Consider the following 22,060-nt stretch of genomic DNA (forward strand, 5'->3'; position numbering starts at 1 on the left):
GATCTGAACTATTTAAATATATTTGAAATAAGACCTGGAATTATCTTAGATTATAAAGATTTTATAAGCATAAACCAACAATATAAAATAGATGTACTAGATATGCTTTTGAGTGGTGTGTTTATAGTCAGAAAAACCGGAACTTATATAATAGATATTAAGATTTTATTAAAGGGTGCAAGCTCCCCGGGTGAACCGTATAAACCGACTAAAAGCCCAATATCACATTTTATATTTAGGTGGCGAAATAATAGGCCTCAGGATGATGTTTTACTTTTTGGTATATTTGATAATGTAAATATAACAGCTGAGGCAGCTGAGGACTTTGACACTGATAAGTTAATATCTATGTATAAGAAAAAAATTAAAATTTATCTGAAACAAGGAACAATGTTTGATATTCACCCGTATAACGATTCAGCATCTACAGAATTAACATTTATGCTTTTGATAGGTAGTTACATTAGATTCTACATATCGGATGAACCTATATCCTCTGGTAGAAGCAGACTTTTGGATTAAAGGGTTAATTAAAAGCTTAATTAAAGTTTTAATTAAAGTTTTAATTACTATGTGTACCCTGATAATATACTTACTAATTGAAAATAAGAACAAATACATTACATTTTATCAATAAAAATAATCTGCCAAAGTTTTGCCAAGTTGGCAGACATTGTCACATTGCTGCCACTTGGCAGAAAAATGGCAGGCTTTTGATTGGTTGAATTTGTGTTTGTCAACGTTCTGCCAAAAGTTTGTCAAGTTGGCAGACATTGTCACATTGCTGCCACTTGGCAGGATTTTGGCAAATATTTGGCGGAAGTGTTTAATCATATTTTACTATAGGTTTTAACAATAATTTGTTAAAATTTGTTTTAAATTTGTTTTAAATTGTCCGGCATTGGATTTTTTAGAATAGGGTCAAGGGGTCAGGGGGGTCAAAATCGGGCTCGCACCCCCATATATATAACTACTATTAAAGTTTCATTTTCTACAGGTGACTTAAAATTTTATTTAGATACAATGTAAATTCAAATATTCTCTGCTTTATCCTGGCTGTTAAAGGCTCATAATGCCTTTTTTTAAAATGTGGCTGCCACTTTTTTCCGCTATGATCATAATATACATTAATTTCTGGTTAAATCCTGTTTCTGATAATTACTTTCTTTAAAATTTGTCACTGGTTTGAATATTGCTGAATGTACTAGGATGTTTTATTGAATCTATTATTTTTTATTACCTCCCTTCATGGCTCTAACTGTAACAGTTCATGAGCAATATTAAAGCTGTACTTTTCTAACCTTGTAAGTACGCATAACATCTATTTTGAAAGCTGTTTCTTTGTTTTAAAATGAAAATTGAAAGCACTATGGACCTTTAAAGAATGACATTGAGGAACACTAAAGTGCCATGAAACAGAAAATAAATCTAGCAAAACCCGCCTCTACCAGACGTCTCAAGGCTTTGATTATATTAAACAGATGTTTGTTATAACAAAGTTTCAAAATATCTTTTTTATTGGACAATTAACTTAATACGACATATTTGAATCAAAAAAGGTTCTAGTTCGAAAAATCCACCAGTGTAGTTACAATTATGGTAACATGATATAGCAGTTTTTATGTTAGATTTTAATTTAACACATCTTGTATTTAATTAACGAGAATACCCTTTTTTATTTAAGCTGCTGAATTAGTTTTAAAGAAGCAACCGCTTAACATAGATGGACAAAATGTAGATGTAGAACTATACAATCAACCAAAGTCAGTTAAAACGATCGCAGTGACAGGATTCTCAGATGTTATAACAGAAAGACAGTTTAGCATGGTGAAAATGTATTTCAAGAATGAGAAGCGATCTGGTGGGGGAAAAATTGTCAGGAGTTCTTTCGAGCGTGGTGTTGCATTTTTCACGTTTGAAAATGCCGAGGGTATAATTATTCATTTTGATTTAGTGTAACTGCTTAGAGCCATGTTTTCGGTCCCGTGCGATTGGAAAGAAAGATTAATGGCGACATATACCAATCTGTTTAGTAATGTCTGAAGTTCATTTCAAGCCATGTCGGCAGTCTGAATTGCACGACTGAACCGAGTTATGATGTCATCAAAATGACGGTAATTTCTTAAAAATAATCTATCATCATCTTCAAATGATTGATCAGAGTTGTTTGATTTTGATGGCAAATGTGAGTTCTTTTGCAGTTTACATCGTACACACGCATAATTATCTAGCATTTTGTTACTTTGATAAATTAGAACTTCATTTCTACAATGTTAAAGGTATATTATGTTTGTTTGGAACAAATGGTTGTGACTATACAGACATGTAATTATGACTGCAGCATACACAGTTACACATGCAGTTTATATATTTATCAAAGTTAAAAGATGTTTGATGAGTATTTTCTAGATTTAGATCAATAAAGAAATAAATAGATATTTACGTTAGCAAAGTACATATTCAAGGGAACATGGAATAAAAAAATGCTTCGATGAAGTCATTTCTATGCTGTATCATAATAAAATGTAAATCGAATATAGAATCCCGTTTAATAAAAGTACACTTACAAAACTGAACACAATGTTAATAACAAAACAGACTATATACAAAAAACACCATCACCTCGCTGGGACTTAAACTCTCGACCCCCCAGAAATTGTATATTTATACAATGTAATATAATTCAACATGAGACATATTTCACGAATCTTTCTGAATGAGTGAACGCTTTTCTTTCGAGTGAACTCTTGTTTTTTCTATTTAATTTAAATGGATACCACTATAGAATAAAACAGAATAGTAAGTATAACTACATTTGTAAAACTGTACAATTACTTTCTACATTCGTTGTTGTTGTTCTGACATTTTATTGAAAATAATTTGTAAACCCGCCCGCTTAGCTCAGTAGGTAAGAGCGTTGGTCTACGGATCGCGGGGTCGCGAGTTCGATCCTCGGGCGGGGCGTATGTTCTCCGTGACTATTTGATAAACGACATTGTGTCTGAAATCATTAGTCCTCCACCTCTGATTCATGTGGGGAAGTTGGCAGTTACTTGCGGAGAACAGGTTTGTACTGGTACAGAATTCAGGAACACTGGTTAGGTTAACTGCCCGCCGTTATATGACTGAAATACTGTTGAAAAACGGCGTTAAACCCAAAACAAACAAACAAACAAGCAATAAAAGAAAGAAACAAATTTATTGATGTTTTTTCAGAGATTAGAACATTCTGAAACGATTCCAAATTGCCCCATAGATATTTTAACTTCCGTTGTAAATATCTTTTGAACTAAAATTGTTTAGTAACTGTAAAAATGTATCAAAATGTCTGATCACAATGACACTATACCCAAGGAGCACATCTTTGCAGGATATGGAAAGTGTGTATCATATGTTAAATGTACAGTGTGTGTGTATGTGTGCGTGTGTGTATGTGTGCGTGTGTGTGTTTGTTCGGGTTTAACGTCTTTTCTAACATTTTTTCAGTTATATAAACGACGGTGTAGCAATGAGAACAATGCCCAACTTTACAGTGCAGCCTCACTGGAATATCACGCCGTAGACACGTGGCATGATACCCCACCCAGTCACATTATACTGACACCGGGCTGACCAGTCCTAGCACTATCCCCATAATGCTGAGCGCCAAGCGAGGAAGCTGCTAGTACCATTTTTACGTCTTTAGTATGACGCGGCCGGGAATCGAACCAACGACCTCTCGCTCTCAAAGCGGACGCTCTACCACTAGGCTACCGAGGCGGTTTAATTGTACAGTGATAAAATGTGTGCTAGCGTTTGTACCACCGTCTTTTCTTCTACGTTTCAAAAACGCATTTAATACGAAGTTTGTGATATGACATGATAGACTGACTTGCATCTTGGTAAAGATGTTGTGATAGAGCCGTGGTAAGGACATAATGGTTCGTGCTAGAAGCAGGTACGAACCGATTGTTGTACGCTATTGCAAATGAACGAACATATGTAACAGTTCTTTGAAAGTGGTGACTTTTTTAAGTCGTTTGACTCTCCGGAAATGGGGCCCCTTTAGTCAGTCCTTCCGGAATTCAATGTTTATTTCAATATAATGACACTTGTTTCGTAGAGTAATATACATATCTTACTTGCTGTTCAATTTTCATGTGAAACAATTTCTTTCTATGACTTGGTGTTGTTTGATTTCTTTTTCTCAAAACGTAAGGCCAAGCCTTAAAGTAATCGTATAATGGTGGACAGATTATTTGTATGTGGAATTTTCGCTCGAGATGACCATAGAGATATCCAATAAGTGTGGATTCTATTTGAATTCATGGTTAATGTCTTTCGACATTTGAGGACAAGCTGTGTGATTTGGATTAATTATGGCGTAGCGAGAGATTAAATTTATACCGAGGCAATTGAGTTTGTTTTAGGTTTAACACCTTTTTCCAACAGTATTTCAGTTATGCAACGGCTGGCAGTTAACCTAACCAGTGTTCCTAGATTTTGTACCAGTACAAACCTGTTCTCCGCATGTAACTGTAAACTTCCCCCACATGAATCAGTCGGGAGGTTGAGGACGAATGATTTTAGAACCAATGTATTTTACCAAATCGTCACGGAGAACATACGCCTCGCCTAGGGCTTGAACTCACAATCCCGCGATCCGTAGATCTGCGCTCTCCCTATTGAGCTAAGTGGGCGGGCTCCGAGAGTATGCGTGTTTGTTAGAGATTCCTACCCTTCCCAAGAAAAAAATAGGGTATATAATATGAAAAACACACATTGATGCGCTGTTTTTATATAAAATACCCTTCCACTCCGCGATCTACTCCGAGTACTAAACCTTGTCCATTTGTAAATGTGTCTCTCTTGCGATGGAGGTCTCGGGTGCAACAAAGGACTTACTTTTTGGGAGGGGTATGTATAATATTCTTCTTGATGGAACTCCTGGTTTATCTCATACGAGTAAAATTAAATGTAAAAATGTTCAAATAATTTTTTCTACAATCAAAGTTCGGTCTAATTTGCTTTAATGCTGAAAAAGACATTAATTTTCTATAAAAAAAGTTCTTATTTCATACAATGACAGGGATGTTCTTAAAAGACTGGATATCATTAAAACTCACTACTGAGATAAGATCAGAATGATCACAGTACCACATGTCCTCGCAGCATTACCAATTGTCTACATATGACAATTCAGCAGGAAATTTGCACTTAATATTTTTCAAAATAAGTGAAAATAAATCGAACCGTTGTCCATCAATGATATGTTGATAAAAATGAAATGCATATAGACTAATGATAAATCATTAAGTTTCAAATGATTTTTCTTTTGGCGCCAAAATTCATCGGTTTATTTTGAATCTTTACCATACTTTGTATAAATGCCCAAGTACGAATGACGATGGGAGGGTTGCAAATTTCAATTCGGGATCCGAATGTTACAAGAATGAAAAATGCAACCCATGTGAATGTTTGGAAATAGCTATTTGGTGGGTTTTATTACATGTATAGGGAAGTCAGGGCGTAGCGCAACCAATTCTAAAGCTACTCAGCGGGAAGATGTAAAAAAGGGAATCTATTTTTGTGGGTCATTTGAATCTCCTCACGGGTAAAGATTGTAGGAATAGAAAGAGAACTTCTGCCTTCTTATAAAAGCGACAGGCAAGTATGAAAGTCTTGCGTAGATCTATACTGCACATGACGGGCACGTATCTCAGCATACTAACTTACGCACAGGCATATTGTCATTTTTCGTCAATAAAAATATAAAGAAATTCGATAAATAAAGTTTTGAGGCTGTGGGGATGAGGTGCAAGATGAAATTAACATTCAAAGAGACTCTTTGCACACTGTGATAGAGGTGAACAGTACATCCTGCCTAAGCAGTCACCTACAGGTATTATGGAGCAGCCACTTGCCTTAAGTAGCCAATCAGGAGACGTCCAAGCTGATTTTTCTATTGTTTCGAATGAAAAGTTCTATGATATTGTTTTGATATAATTATAGGCAACATCATTGACCCTCATCCTTGCCTGATACTACAATATTGTCCAGAGCTTATTTGAAACTAAATAGGGAAGATGAAAGTTTAAACTGATTATCTAAATGTATGACATGATTTGTTTGAGACAGACATTATGGATATATCTAAAGCTGTAAGACTTAAAGTGTACTACACGACTATGCTTTTCTCTAGTATGATAAATATATAAATTTTATTCGTATAAAATACTCGTACACTTTTGAAGCAATGGATAGTATAAATGTAAACGTTTACCAAGATGTTTTCATTAGGTTCAACACATCTGACCGAATGAGTTTTGCTATTGTTTGTTTAAATTCTAAATATAAGTAATTTAAGTCTATTACAATTACTTTTGAAGAATTTGACGGGAAATCTATTCCGTCGCTCTTCTTGGTATAAAAATAGCTACTAGCTACTCACATCTCCAGTTGATATAAGACGTTGGCTTTTCCTTCCATCTTTTAATTTCCATATTTTTACATTAACACTATTAAGGTTTTTGTCTGTTTATGTTAATTTGAACGCAGTAACAAAGTCCCTTTTCTCATTTTGTTTTACAAATAATGACACTGCAACTTATGTTCATATTACCAAGTAATGCGATCCAAGTAAAAAGGCAATAAGACTTACCTTGCAGCATTCATTTTGCTATTTATGTTTAAAGACAGTTTCATCGGACCATTTTCTCCATAGTATTGTAGACACTTTTCGCATTTAGCAGTGTTTAGTTTATGAGGCATATGTATCCGATAACATATACTGTCATTTTGATACAGTAAACATTTTTAATCCCCCGCCACAAGTGGTGGGGGGTTATAGGAATAGTCTCCGTCTGTCCTTCCGTCTGTCCTTCCGTCCGTCCGTCCATCTGTCCGTAAAACTTTCATGTCCGCTCCATATCTCCTAAACCCCTTGAAGGTTATTCATGAAACTTGGATCAAATGATCACCTCATCAAGACAATGTGCAGAATCCACGAGTCAGCTTTGTCGGCTCAAGGTCAAGGTCACAACTCAAGGTCAAATGTTTGAGCCTTCTATTTTGTGTCCGCTCTATATCTCCTTAACCCCTTGAAGGAATTTTATAAAACTTGGGTCAAATGATCACCTCATCAAAAGGATGTGCAGAAGCTATGAGTTAGCCATGTCGGCTCAAGGTCAAGGTCAAAACTTAGGGTAAAAGGTTTGAGCCTTCCATTTTGTGTCCACTCTGTATCTCCTAAACCCCTTGAAGGATTTTCATCATCAAACTTTGGTCAAGTAATCAACTCATCAAGGCGAGGTGCAGAACTTATGAGTCAGCCATACTGGCTCAAGGTTAAGTTCACAACTAAAGGTCAAAGGTTTGAGCCTTCCATTTTGTGTCCACTCTCCTAAACCGTTAGAAGGAATTTTATAAAACTTGGGTCAAATGAACAACTCATCAAAACGATATGCATAACTTAGAGTCAGCCATGCCGGCTCAAGGTCAAGGTCATAACGTAGGGTCAAAGGTTTGAGTCTTCCATTTTGTGTCCACTCTGTATCTCCTAAAACCCTTGAAGGATTTTCATCAAATTTGGGTCAAATGATCACCTCATCAAGAACTCATGAGTCAGCAATGTCAACTCAAGGTCAAGGTCACAACTCAAGGTCAAAGGTTTGAGCTCTGTACCTCCTAAACATCTTGAAGGATTTTCATGAAACTTGGGTCAAATGATCACCTCATCAAGACGTTGTTCAGAATTCATGAGTCAACCATGTCAATTCAAGGTCAAAGTCACAGCTAAAGGTCAAAGGTTTACCCTTTCACTATCCATAGCCGTGGCGGGGAATTTAGCTGTCTTTCAGACTGTCTTGTTGACTACTAAACTTGATTCAGTATTATATCTGAAAAATCTTTTGAAGATTACTAAAATTTCTTTACTGACATGTCAGAATCAAGAAAGAATCATGAAATGATATCAAATTATGTTAAACCTGTAATCCACATTTTGTAATAGTGGTAAAGGTTGTGTTGATATAAACCAGCACGGTGAACATTTACAGTGAAATAAAAGTTCGCGTGTACAATAGAAATTATTATATGAATGACAATTCTGAAATATTTACTAAGCTGTAGGACCATGAGTACCAGAATCTGCATTAAGTAAATTTAAAATTTATATTCAAGTACATTTATTTTGACCGTATCCCAGAGCTTCAGATATGCATATGCAATAGAAATGTTTATTCAGTCACTAAACTAACTAATGAATTACATTAAAAAGCGGAACATCTTAAATGAACGACTGAAACGTCGAGATATGATATTTCTTCAAACATGTCCACGCAAGTATGAGTCCGAAATAGATGCAATCTAAATAATTTGCGCAATGTGTTTTAATAGATTTTATTGAGGGGAGGAGTTGGAGATCAAACAAAATTAGCCAAGTTACGGTGCTGTATTTTCTTCTGAAATTTACAAACCTACAAAAATACTGTTTAATTACTAATATGTGCGCAAACATTGGCACTAGCCTCATACCCTCGACTGATTTTTCGATGTTTTACCCTTTTTGTTTTAAGGCTTTGATTGCAAATGTTACTCAGCAATCAGCAGAGTAACTTAGTGTGCCAAGCTACTCGCCTGGGAGTGACCTCTACATCACTGGCTGGTATTTTCGTATGCTGCTCGGAATATTGAAAACACTAATCTAAAATGCGCGCACCAACCGAACTACGATACTGACATATCTCACATACACCACACACTTGTGACAGAGAAAGCCCTATAAGAACACGCAGAATATAAATACTAGCTATCTTTTAAGATATAAGCGTTACCTAAAAATGTACAAGCGACGTAAGGCGCAGTACAGTGATATGTAGGATTGTTTTTATTAGGAAACCAACTAAATTGTAAGCTGATATGTTTCTGACAATAAACTTAAAATAAATCACAATAGCGAAGATTATTTTCTGTCTTCAGTAACGGAAAGAGTTTTGGCGAGAAAAACGCACACATTTGATGGACACCAGTTAGATGTTAGGATGTTCGATGATACAAGCTATCCGCCACTGATCAATCAGAACAGTTCAGTCATTATATCTAATATACCAGAAGAAGTAACCGCTGATACAGAATACATGACCTCCTATTTCAATGATGAAGATACTTTTGGTGAGGTACTGCGAGTAAAAACTGTTGATTTTGACACAGAAAAAAGAAACGCTATCGTAGAATTTGTGGATGAAACAGGTAAACATTTTGGAGTTAAGATATTTACTTAACTGAATTTTTCCACTTAGCTGGTCCACGGCATTTGTTGTACTGATGAGAGCATTTTCACATGTTCATCAGACATTTATTAAAGAAAAATATTGGCCATGTTATCAGATATTGTTTTTATAGGGTAAATACAAAAACGCTTTTACTGAAATGCAATATCTAATTGTTCAGTCGTAAGATTATAACCAAACAGTTTATCACAGGTTTGTGACACATTCCTTTAAATGATGCAACACTATGTTGATATATGGAACATGACAGGTTGAATGTGAGAATTAATCTTAAAACGTAGAAATGCATCAATCAAGATGATATTTTGAAAATGCAGCTATTGTACTGGATTTGACTTCCTCTGTAAAAGGACGATTTATTTCCTATTAACTAAAATAACCTTACAAAAAATGTAGAGTGGTTGATCAGTTTAGTTAGTCTGAACTTTGGTGACCCTTTAGAACTTTCGCTGTACATTTACAATATTTAGTACAGAGCACAAGTCATAGATAGACTTTTCTTAAACTAGATGATTATGTCTCCTCTACCCCGTCCGTCCGTCATACTCCATCAAAGGTCAAGGCCACAGCGCCTGAACATGGGAAACCATTTCCGATCAATAACTTGAGAAGCACTTGACACAGAATTTTGAAACTTCATAGGGTGATCCGACTTACAGAGTAGATGACCTCTGTTGTTTTGGGGTCCCTCAGTGAAAGGTTCCAAGAGCCATTCGTCCTTCACACTATATTTTCGGTCAATAACTTGAGAAATATTTGATCTAGAACCTTCAAACTAAACAGGATGATAGGGCTTACAGAGTAGATGACCCCAATTGTTTTTGGAGTAACCCGATCAAAGGTCAAGGTTACAGGGACCTTAACATGGAAACTGTTTCCGATCAATAACTTGAGAACCACCTGACTCAGAATGTTGAAACTTCATAGGATGATTGTTGATTGGACATGCAGAGTAGATGACACATGTTGATTTTTGGTCACTTGATAAAAAGTCAAGGTCATAGGGGCTATAGCATGTAAAACCGTTTCCGACCGATAACATTGGAACTATTTGACCCAGAACCTTTAACTTCAAAGGCTGATAGGACTTACAGATTAGATAACTCCTATTCATTTTGGGGTCACTCGGGCAAAAGTTAAGGTCACAGGTGTCTGAAGATGGAAACGTCTCTCCGATCCACTAGACCCAGAATGTTGAGACTTCATGGGATGATTGGACATGATGATTTCTATTGCAGCCAACCATCAGTGTCTTTTTGACTTTCACCTGTCACCTATTGACTTCTTGTCTGTTACTACATGCGCTTTTCTACAAAAGCATCGTCTAGTTTTCTTATTGTTTTTACGATACCCTATTAATTTTGTTCTATTTCAAGACTGTTTTGAGGAAATCGTTTTGTTTGTTTTTTGTTGTTTGTTTTTTTAGTGGGGGAGGGGATTTAAAGAGGTCACTATAATTTAAGCTTAAAAGTTCGGAAACTAGGACGACAATTGCTATTATGTGTAATATAATAAATATAAATTCTTTTTATCTCAAGAAGCCGGAAATTAGCGATTAATGCTGCATATACGTGTATAATGACAGTTGAGCGTTTAGCCTTTATAGGTAAACCTTACAGTTTAATGGTATATTTCATTTTTCCGTTTCGGTCTAAAACAGCTCGATCTATACATGCACCAGTGGATAACACATCTCAAAAGACATATCAAGTCAAGTCAAAAATGCAATGTTTCAAGACGTTGATTAACAATACGCGATGGTCTTATTATGATAAACATTTGTATAAAATTATTTTCCTTGCAAACCATTCATAAGGTATTAATAATTTTGCATAGAAATTAATTTCTGTGTAAAATTAAGAAATAATATATACAGCAACAAAGTGATATAATTAAACTACGACTTGCGGCATAAGTTTACGAATAAATCATTCCGAGCGGCGCGTTGATAGTACTTAAAACACCCTTCTGATATATATTATTTCAGGTCTTATATTTACGACGATAGATCAAATATGGTAGCATTATTTCTTGGTAACTACGAGTAGTTATGGCCATCTCATACTTGCTCCTGTTATATTTCAGCTGTAGAATTAGTACTTGAACACCAACCATTATATATGGGACGAAAACTAAATCGTTTGTGTATTGAGAAGTATTCTACTAGAGAAACGAACACAGAGACTACTTGTATAATAGAAGTAAATGGGCCATCTCATTTAATAAAACAAGACAATTTAAAAATGCTAAATGCATATTTCAACAGCACAGAACGCTCTGGAGGAGGAAAGGTTATCAAAAGTTCGATAGAGAATGGATGCGCATATTTTACCTTTGAAACCGGAGAAGGTATGAATTTAATTTACCTACTCATAAAATAATTATGCAAATGTGTTCTGAATAAATATGGCTGAAATCATTTTTTTTGTGGTAAATTAAAATCATTCTTACCTCAATTTTTGTCAAGCAAAATTAAGATATAAATTAAATATACTTAGCTCAACACGGTAATTAATGACAGTTGAAAAATAGGCGTTAAAGCCATGTCAAACAAAATATACACAAACACTTACGCATGTAGGTTTCTCTAAATTAAAAACAAATACTTTACAAACAATGATAATAGAATTCTTTCAGCTCATATTTCCTCATGTGACTTCAATTAACAGTTGCAAGACGTGTTGCTTCCAAACGAAATCATAGCCTCAAGAAAGGGCCATTGGATGTTCGAATTTTCGAAGGCTATATTTCACATAAAAGAGCATTGTCATCGAGATCCAGATCAAAAACAATAGAGGTGCATTCGATAGATGAAAAGGCCCTGGAAACGATGCAGTTGTATTTCGAAAATTCGAAACGTTCGGGAGGTGGACATATCATTGACTGTAAAATGGACTCAAGGAGAAACTGCGCTTTCTTTACATTTGAAAAAAAAAACGGTAAGTCCCCATTTCCAGAAAATATCTCAAGATTTTATATCAGTTTAGCACTAGCAGAAATACGAAATTCGATAAATGTTATCTAAATGTGAGTGACATATAAAAAGTTCAAGTACACTGGGCACATTGTGGTGGTAAGTACTTTACATTTGTGAGTACAGTTAAAAGCAAACAGATCATAAGTATCTTGCATAATAATATTGTATTTTCAGATGCCCGTAACGTTGCCGCTAGAAATCATTGTAAGTTTGGAGTAGATGTGAAGCTTTTAGACGATGAAATGGATGAGGGGTCTCCAATGAACATGACGAAAAATCTACATGAAAATACAAAAACTGTGAAAGTGATGAATGTTGGTAGGGATATTAAAGGCGAAACCCTTCAATTTTATTTTGAAAATACGAGTCGTTCTGGTGGTGGAGAAATTGAATCGATTACTCGATATGATGACGATGACCAACTTGTCTATTACATCACATTTGTCTCTGAAAAAGGTATTTGCACTTCATGATTTACAAAACACAATACACTCTGGTAATTGTACATGTTTATCAAAGAATTCTAAATGACGTATTGACAGATATGTGCATAATGATAATCATGAGAATACTTATGTGTGACACTATGTAAACCGGGTATTATAACGATTTTTTCTTTTAACAACATTTAAAGTTAACAATTTCTATTATGTTTTTAGTTCAAGTGTTTTTGTTCAAGGTGACCTATTTCTATAAGAGGATGGTTTGGAGTCAAATTACATGCGTTACCATTTTTACTTGAATAGTTACTTCTCTGAAACTGCTCGGCAGAATTCCACCAAACGAAATCTGAAGTGTTCTTGTAAAGACGTCTCTTAACTGTTCTCAAATGGTTTAGCCTGGTTGCTTTAAAGGCACTCGCTACAGTTTTTCCGGACGGGTCGATATTTACCCCAACACCGTGCCAAATTGGTTTCGATGTAGCTCACTGCAGGGTTGGTGCGGTCTTCTGCGCATGCCCGGAAGTGATTATCTAATGTCGCGTACGGCAAAAAATTCGCAAATTATTTTATGTTCGCATGCATTTAATGTACAAAATGTATAATATACTGACTAAAGTATAGGGTAAATATCACCATGATTACAAAATATATACATTTAAAGTATTTTTAGTTCAATCCGACATATACTGGAGTCTGTTATTTATACCAGCGCTCAAACTCTGCATTGAGTCACAGCTGTTTCTAATCCTGTACCGTACCCGTACCGTACATTCGTAAACTATAGGTTTTGTTAAAAAAAGGGCGGAAACTTTCATCGTTCTATGCCATCAAAATGCTTCAGAAACACCTTAAAATCCGCTTATTAAGAAATCTGTCATTTGATAGTTTTATATATATATTTCTAAGTCATTTGCTCAAACACTGAAAGAGTATTTCGTACCAATCTGCGTTGTATAAATGCCCGCAACACACCACCTCGTTGTAATTTGATTTAAGCGAAATCTAATATGGCGACCTATCAATTTTCTTTTTGTTTTAGATTAGGTAGACATAACCAAAGGTATGTGCAGAGTTTGACTAAATTCTGTTTTGTGAAACTCGATAAAATACCAGAAGTACCAACTTAAAACTGACAAAAATATGCAAAATAGCCCTTGGGTCTGCTGAACAAGTATTCCTTTCTTTACAAAATCATGTTCTTTTGATTTCTCTGAGCATGTTTCAAATAGATATATTGTTTTCCGTTATAAAAATGCTTAGATAATCAAATTTATGCAGATTATCATACTTTACTGAAATATATTTTAGGATTACAGAAATTTTGAAAAATGTTTAAAATAGCACCATATCTAGGGGCAAATTAAATTGAAACAAAGCTGGTGACCTAGTATTTTATTTCATTTTTCAATACATCATAACATAATCTTTTCATATAAAACATTTCATCAAAATATATTATTGAGAAAAAAAAATACGAAACTGTAGCGAGCGTCCTTAAGAGACGACCAGAGCTAAAACTAGCCTTTAAAAACGTCTCTTAATTAACCACTTCATGTAGCTTTATCAATCTTTGTACCAAAAAATGTACCACTGTCAAGTTTGTTCAAATACTTCCACTGACCCCTGAGATGCAGACCTAACATAAGGGAAAATGCTTTTAACAAATACATCTCAGAAACTGCCTCATTGATGACAAACACGTAGCATGTAGCAAACTTGTATATACCTCTCTAAGTTTGTTCATAAGATTTGCTTGATTCCTTTTACCAATCAACAGAGCTAGACATTGTAAAAACCCTAAACATATATTCAACTTCATCTCAACTGTTTCTTCGACCTTCCCCAAACTTGGCTTAACGTTTTTAGCCGTAACAAATTTAAGAGCATATCATATTATAACGAAACATCCAGAGATTGGCTTCAAACGTGCATGCTATGCGTATGCGACCGTAACAATTTCCCTCTTTAAACAAAACATTATTTATGATGACGTGTAAGCCAATTTAGCAAAGAAAGTGCCATTTTTGGCACGAGGTAAAATCCGTGTCCCGGACGGGCCCACATATTAAGTCTTTTTAGCCGAAACAAATCAAAGAGCATAAAATTTCACGATGAAATATCAAAACTGCCTGTGGCGGGATTTGAACCTGGGTTGTTCTAGTCTAGTGCTCTAACCACTGAGCTATAGAGTCGTCAGAGATTGGCTTCAAACGTGCAGGCTATGCGTAAGTGACCGTAACATTAGTCTGGATCATCACTAAATGGACCGCTCTCAAGTTTGTTAAAGTGGTTGCACTAGGCCCATTTTGTTAGCACTCAGTGGTGAACTTCTTCTCATGAGCCGCTTCACATACCTTTCTCAGTTGTTTTCAAGCGGTTGTGATTAATTACACTAAGGGACCGGTAGAGTTTTAAAGGAACAATCTTTGAACAGCTTCGTCTAATATCGCTTGATGTGTGTTCGCTAAACTTTGTCATCAAGTATATGATTATGGTTCCGTCTGACCACCTATTTCTTTCTAGGGTAATATCTATCAAATTTCGAAAGGAATATTTCTTTTCCTAAAAAAATGTATTGCATTACATGATACAGTATGTCGTAACATTTACAGGTCAGAGGCCAAGTTCAGCTGAGTATCTTTAAAGCTTGTTTACTTCTTGACTGATGTGTAAAATTTGTTTCGTATATTTTGATACAGATGCAGTGTCTGTTTCCGCAAAGTCACATCTTGTTCAAGAGCACACTCTACGTGTAATGCTCTACGTTCAACCACCGGCGTATGAAAATAAACTTCTGATCAAGGGCCTAAGTGAAAAAACAACCAAAGAAGGACTGGAACATTATTTGGAAGCAACAGCGTGTTTACAACCAGTGTCTATCTCATTTTCGGACCACGATGATGACATAGCCTTGGTAACATTTAAGTCTAAACCAGGTTGGTATGTTAACTGAAAGACCATATGATGTTACATAACATGTGTACCAGTAACTGATAAACTTTGTTAGAAATCAGGCAACAAATTAATCAGAATGGTATCTGTTCACTTAGCAAACAGGTATTGCAAGACCGAAAGCAAGGACCATACGCAAGAGTGATATATTATAGTATATTTAGTGTGGTAATTATCTGAGTGGTTTTGTATTGAAAGATATTGGAAACCCATTAATACCAGAATCGGGCGTTCAACAGATTATTCAGTGCCCAGTGGTTAATTAAAAACCCATTAAAGAAAATACAGAATAATTTACAAATGCTCCTGATAAGTGTTTCACCGCCATTGATAACAAAGACATTCAGACATAACACACCATGAAGTAATGAAGTTGACTTTTATGGATTTATATATGCTCAAGATTAGAGAACCAAATAAGGTCACTAAACACGCCACAACCTGGTGATCTATTTTTCCTTCAACATAAACTTCATGGAAATCATTCTGATACTACAGGTATAGTATTGTGGACAATAGTATTGTGGACAAAAAGGCCCTTCCTGAATTAATTGCAAACGTATTCAGTCAATCTGTTTTCTGTATAGTTATAAAACACAGATAAAACTGTCTTATACCCCAGTCACACATACGGCGCGGATAGCCATGTATAGTCACTGATAGAAACGTATTAATCCGTATCGATCCGTACCTGAGTCGTACCTTAAAGTAGCAATCCGTATCAATCCGTACCAATCCGTACGGCTCAGGTACGGATCGATATGGATTACTACGTTTCTATCCGTGGCTAGACGTAGCTATCCGCGCCGTATGTGTGACTGGGATATAACACAGTAGAAACAAAGTGTGATCTAAACTTTACTACATACACTGCGCATAGTGCTATTTAAATTCAATAAAATGCTAAGACATTACACACATTATCTTGACCTGACAGATGTCATTGTCAATTTGTAACTCGATACTAGCATTACTCAATTTGTTGATGCCAATTTTTGTGTTGATCGTGCTCTTTTCTATTTCTACCATGAACAGTTAAGGCATCTGCCACGTTCTCGAACCCTTCACACTCTGCGTATACCTGTGAAATAATTTTGGCGTGTTGTTAAGGTCGCTGACTTCAAATTACTTGCCATTTATCGGTGTGGGTTCGAGTCTCACTCGTGGCGTTGAATTCTGTATGTGCAGAAGCCATCCAGGTGGCTTAAGGAAGGTCGGTGTTTCTAACCTGGTGCCCGCTCGTGATAAAATAATGCACGGAGGGGCACCTGGGGTCGTCCTTCACCATCAAAGCTGGAAAGTCGCCATATGATCTATGATTGTGTCGGTGCGGCGTTTAATCCAACAAAATAAATAAATAAAATTTCTGGTTTCGGCACGTTTTTTTGCATCGTTTTCTAATTTATTGACTTCCTGATCCTTGCACTGTAGTGCTTACGTCCATACATTTTGACTGTTCTTCTGTTAATTCCATGGTGGAAGCAATTCTACAAGGCTCGTTTAATTTTAGATTTTGTCTTTTTTCTAATAGTTTTGTCCTTAATTTTGTTGATTTGCACTTTTCGATAACCTGGTCCCTAATATATGCATTGGTATTTTCGAATTCACAATCAATGACAGTTGGCGAAAGCCCCATGTAAAACATCCGTAGGCATTTTTTTTTTGTACAATATGGTATCATACATCAAAATGTTTGTTTGGGTAAACGAAATTCAGTCAGGGTGAATACCAGGCTGAAATATCCCTGTTCAAGTTTTCTTGAGGCCCTAAAAGGGCGCACGTGATAAAAAAACAATAATGAAAATAAAAATGTTTAAATTATATATATAAGAAAATCTGACTTTAATATATAATAGAATGGGAAAATTTAACAATATAATTTAATTTAAGGTATAAATATAATTTTCAAGTGAAATTAAAGACTTAGTGGCCCTAAATTTGGGGTCCACCATCAGACGACATTTACATGATGATTTGACGTATCCCCTATGTTGAAATTTAGTTACATTCGTATTAAAATGTAACCAAGAAATGAATGTTTATCCTTTATAATATCCAGTGCATATCGTAAACTAAGACTCATTTCATTTTAACCGGACATGATGCATATCAATATTGCCATAAAATGCAACATTCTAAGAAGTAGATATACTCACGCAGTCTTATAATAAAATATAAATTGTATTAAAACTTATAGTGTAAAGTAATTTTATGGTTTTTATTATTGCAGCATAACTTTCTATTGAGACCCGAGAATACTAAAACCGAGACTTTTGCAATACGCGAAATGATCAACTGAAATAGAAAAGTAACTCTTAGAATTTAAAGGAAGATTAGAGCCAAATTATTACACATACATGTCACTTCACTGCATTTCATTTTCTTATTTTCATGTGATTATTACTATGATAGTATTGCGTGAATTATCAGCTCAATGTCTAATTTGGAGACAAATATAATCAAATTGCCGAAATATGGAATTCTAAACCGATATATACATTCAAAAAAGTAAAAAACGCAGTATCACTTTTTGGCAAATAGTTCATTTGAAAATTTGGTATTAAAAATTTAGCATGTACCTAAATAACAAGCTGTGTTTCAGTAACTTCAGGTTACAGGTATTTCATTTAATGTAATAAAATAATTTACAAAACAGGCTCCATTTGTTATGTAGCCAAGGTCATGCTTAGACTGTCCTGAAGAATGGATGTTGCATTTTTACTTTTTGAGAGTATTTTCAGAGCATGAGGCTAGGCATTAAAACGAACACGTATATTCATATTACAATACATGTAATCTAAAACAGATAACATTTCATCAAATAATGCTAAAAATGATTATTGTCTTTAATTTCCCTTAAAATTGACAAAAAAATAATTGTCCCTTTATTGGGCCTCACAAAAATGGATTTTTGCGCCTGGTATCCGCTATCGTTGAATAGAAGAAACAAGAAGAAACGTTTCGAGGTATGATAACAAATTGTACTAAACAATGCATACGAATTTGTAACCCAGGCCTCTTTTCCCATGCCGACTGTCTAGAATTGTTTTTTGCCTTAATCTAGACACGTTTTATTCTACTGTTTCCGAACTTTCTTGTTTAGAGGCTCTGGATTGATATCTTTCGTATGGTGTTAAGGTAGTTCTGCACGTTTGATAAACCGGAAGCGATGGCATGACGTCATTTATCCGGAAAACGTAGAATAAAGCCTGGATTCGGCGTACGGAAATAAAAATCATTTTATGAAATAATCGCAACCTGTGAGTAAATTTATTACATTGGCACTGTTGCTATGTTTCTAAAGTCAAACTATGGTATTAAAACATATGACACGTTAAAAATTCAAAATAGTGTCCAAAAATCAGCGTGAAATGTCCGGTTCACTTTAATTATTGTCGGATATCTTACAAATAAGCACATGGAGCTATACATTTTATTAATTCAAATTACAGGCCATGTCTTTATTCACAATTGTGAGAAGTTTCATCAAAATCTACACTGTAGAAAAAATTCTATTCGCGAAAATATTATGAAATTTATGATTTTCCCATAGACTTCCATTATGAAATATTGCATGAGGTACATATTTTTCAAATCAGTCTAGCAAAAAGTCAAGCACACGACCCTATCTTTTTTATTTGCTGGATTTTCTAGGTATATTCTGAAGTATTGAAAATTCAAAGTTTTATCAATTTCTACATTGTAGTAAAAAAAAAATCGATCCAAACGTGCAGAACTACCTTAAAGTAGTTGTTTAAGATGTTCACTACCTTTAACTATATGTTAGCCATCTTCTTTTGTAATGTAAAGTAAAAGTCTTGTACGCCAATACCTGCGAATGCAACAATAGTAAACGTCTTAAATCAAATTTTGTAATATCGCGTTCCTCCGAAAATAGTTCGAACGATTTGATCCTTGTTCTGACTGCTCACAATGAACACCGAAAGCCTCAATGTCAAAGTCCACAAAAACAATCTTAATTTATCAAATTTAATCTGACTAATCTAATCACAAAAACAATGTTGACGAATTGAATCAACATTGAATCTTTCGAATTTGATCTATTTAAACCAAATACGCAGTTTGCATGTCCTTCTGTTTTAATCAGTTACAAAGGAAATACATCATATTTAAGACCTTTAAAAAACCATTCCATTTGTGTCGTAAAGTTGTAGTGTTCTATAGGTAAAATACCTTTAATACATAACCATACTCATAGATGACAAATTTACAACTAACATCAGCACCAAGCATGCATATTTAGTGATATATAAAATTCCCGCCAGTACATATCCACGTAATGTACCGTACAAACTCTACAGCAAGTATTCCCTCCTCTTGAATGAATTTGTATAATGGAGATTATGTTAATGGGCCGCAATGTGGAAAATTCAAGGAGCAGAAGTAACCGTATTATAGTACATATCAAAAGTTATGGTTGTAATTAAACACCAAATAAATAAAATAATAATGATAATTTTCTAAATGAATACGCTTCATATCACTAGATTCAGTATCAATTATCTGGAACAACTCGATAACAACTCGATCTGTATCAACAAATGCACAGTTACGGTTTGTCTTGGAGATTTTACAGACTGTTCAGCAATGCAGTGGGGCAATTAAGATATAAACATGAACATTATACACTTCGCATATTCCATCTTTTCTGATATACCGTGAAATCCAGCAAATAAGCCGGTTTTGAAAATAAGCTGGTCTCGAAATTAAACCATTACACTACAGGTAGGAAGGTCTCATAAATTAGCATCGGATAATATGTAACAAAGCAGGTATGTCAGAAGTATAAGTATTTACCGACGTCGATGATTTTATATTTAAGCAAACAATATGACATCCGTATCTGCAGTATTCTGCTACTCGAAAATATGCTGGTTTTTAAACTGTTACTGGATGTATGTGTTCAAAAATAAGCCGGTCTCGATAATAAGCCACCAAATTCTTACGAAAATGTAAAATAAACCGCGGCTTATTTTCGGGATTTGAGGGTATTGATTTTGCTTTTCAGATTTTGAAAAGGTTACAAATGTATGCCAAAGTAGACCTTTAGATGGAGCAGAACTAAGAATTTCCAAAGTGCCTGTTTCCAACTGTATATTCGTTAGCAATATTGCAACAGATGTAACGGAAGACACGGTGATGTTTTACTTCGAGAATACAAACAAAAGTGGAGGGGGCACAGTTGAAAAAGTAACCTTTAATAGACCAGAAGGCACATGTCTCGTATACTTTGCCGACTACAAAGGTATTATTAAAGTTTTATTATTTTTTATTTTAATATAACTGTGGCCCTTTTGCCGACTACAAAGGCATTCTGTAAGTTTTATTCATTTTCATTGTACTACAACTCCATAATACTGTATCTAAGCTGAAATAACAGTGCTTTGACTGTTATGACAGGATTAACCACCGTGGAACAGTTCTTCCCTTTGGTCTTTGAACTGAAGTCTTGATATACATTGTGTAGTGAGATCAAGCACATTTTGGTAGCAAGGTACACTTAGATGCGAAAATTTTGGGCACGGACGGTCTTACATGTAGCGAGTCGCAATATTGCACTTCCCCTATGAGCAAAATTTGGGTGGCTATTTTATAAATTGCGTGCATGTTTTGTGCTTTTAAGTAATGGCAAGATCAGGATTCTCATACAAGAATAAAGAAAGTTATCAAAGCGAAAGGTTTACATCATCCATGAAAAATAGCGTGCCAGAATCATCAATTTTGCACCTTTTGAACAGTCTACAATGATCCCGCTGCAAGAACACTGTCCAATTTTATTGAATTTCTTAATTTAATAGTCCTTACTGAACGTCAGGACATAAACGGAATGGGGGCCCATCCAGCTCGTTTTTTCGGAAAATAACGAAAATGTTCCTGAGTATCAATCAACAAGCACAGAACCCTTCCGTGAATTGAATTTTTCCGCGAAATAGAGTCTCATTGATCATACAAAGCTACCAGCAGTTAGTTTTCCGACTGACATCAGAATTTTACATGTATCGGCTGTATAAATTTTCTAAAGAATTAATAATCATTATCTCTCACCTTAATTTACAGACATCCAAAATCACGATGTTCTCTTTATAACAAATATTGACGGGGGCCAAAATTCGAAAGTGTACCCTGCTACCTTAAGATTTTTCAGTTAATAAACAAAAGAGGGTTTTACTTGTTCTGAACTTTTATATGTCTTTCGCCAATTCAACCAAATAAAAATGATTTCAATAGCATGAAAAGAAGTCTGTATAAGAGACTCTAAAACTTGCCCACCCCTAATGCACAAATTTAGCCAAAATTTACAAATCGTCGCTACGAGACAAAGAACGTACAATACATCCGTTTTTACCATTTTCTGAAATGATTTAAAGTATTTTGTCATTAGGAATGATATAAGGGCA

General features: G+C 35.0%; 1 protein-coding gene across 1 annotated transcript in view; it reads left to right on the forward strand.

The window, feature by feature from the left end:
• The first annotated feature begins 963 nt into the window (after positions 1-963).
• Positions 964-22,060, forward strand: part of LOC128553507 (protein mono-ADP-ribosyltransferase PARP14-like) — a 66,621-nt gene continuing 45,524 nt past the window's right edge. Inside the window, exons 1-7 of the mRNA XM_053534687.1 lie at positions 964-1,930; positions 8,959-9,228; positions 11,355-11,618; positions 11,939-12,208; positions 12,421-12,702; positions 15,389-15,625; positions 20,671-20,907. Of these exons, the coding sequence (XP_053390662.1) occupies positions 1,825-1,930; positions 8,959-9,228; positions 11,355-11,618; positions 11,939-12,208; positions 12,421-12,702; positions 15,389-15,625; positions 20,671-20,907 (1,666 nt within the window). The 5' untranslated portion in view covers positions 964-1,824. The remainder of the gene's footprint in view (positions 1,931-8,958; positions 9,229-11,354; positions 11,619-11,938; positions 12,209-12,420; positions 12,703-15,388; positions 15,626-20,670; positions 20,908-22,060) is intronic.

The sequence above is a fragment of the Mercenaria mercenaria genome, unplaced genomic scaffold, assembly GCF_021730395.1.
Source record: "Mercenaria mercenaria strain notata unplaced genomic scaffold, MADL_Memer_1 contig_3904, whole genome shotgun sequence".
In the NCBI taxonomy this organism is placed as follows: Eukaryota; Metazoa; Mollusca; class Bivalvia; order Venerida; family Veneridae; genus Mercenaria; species Mercenaria mercenaria.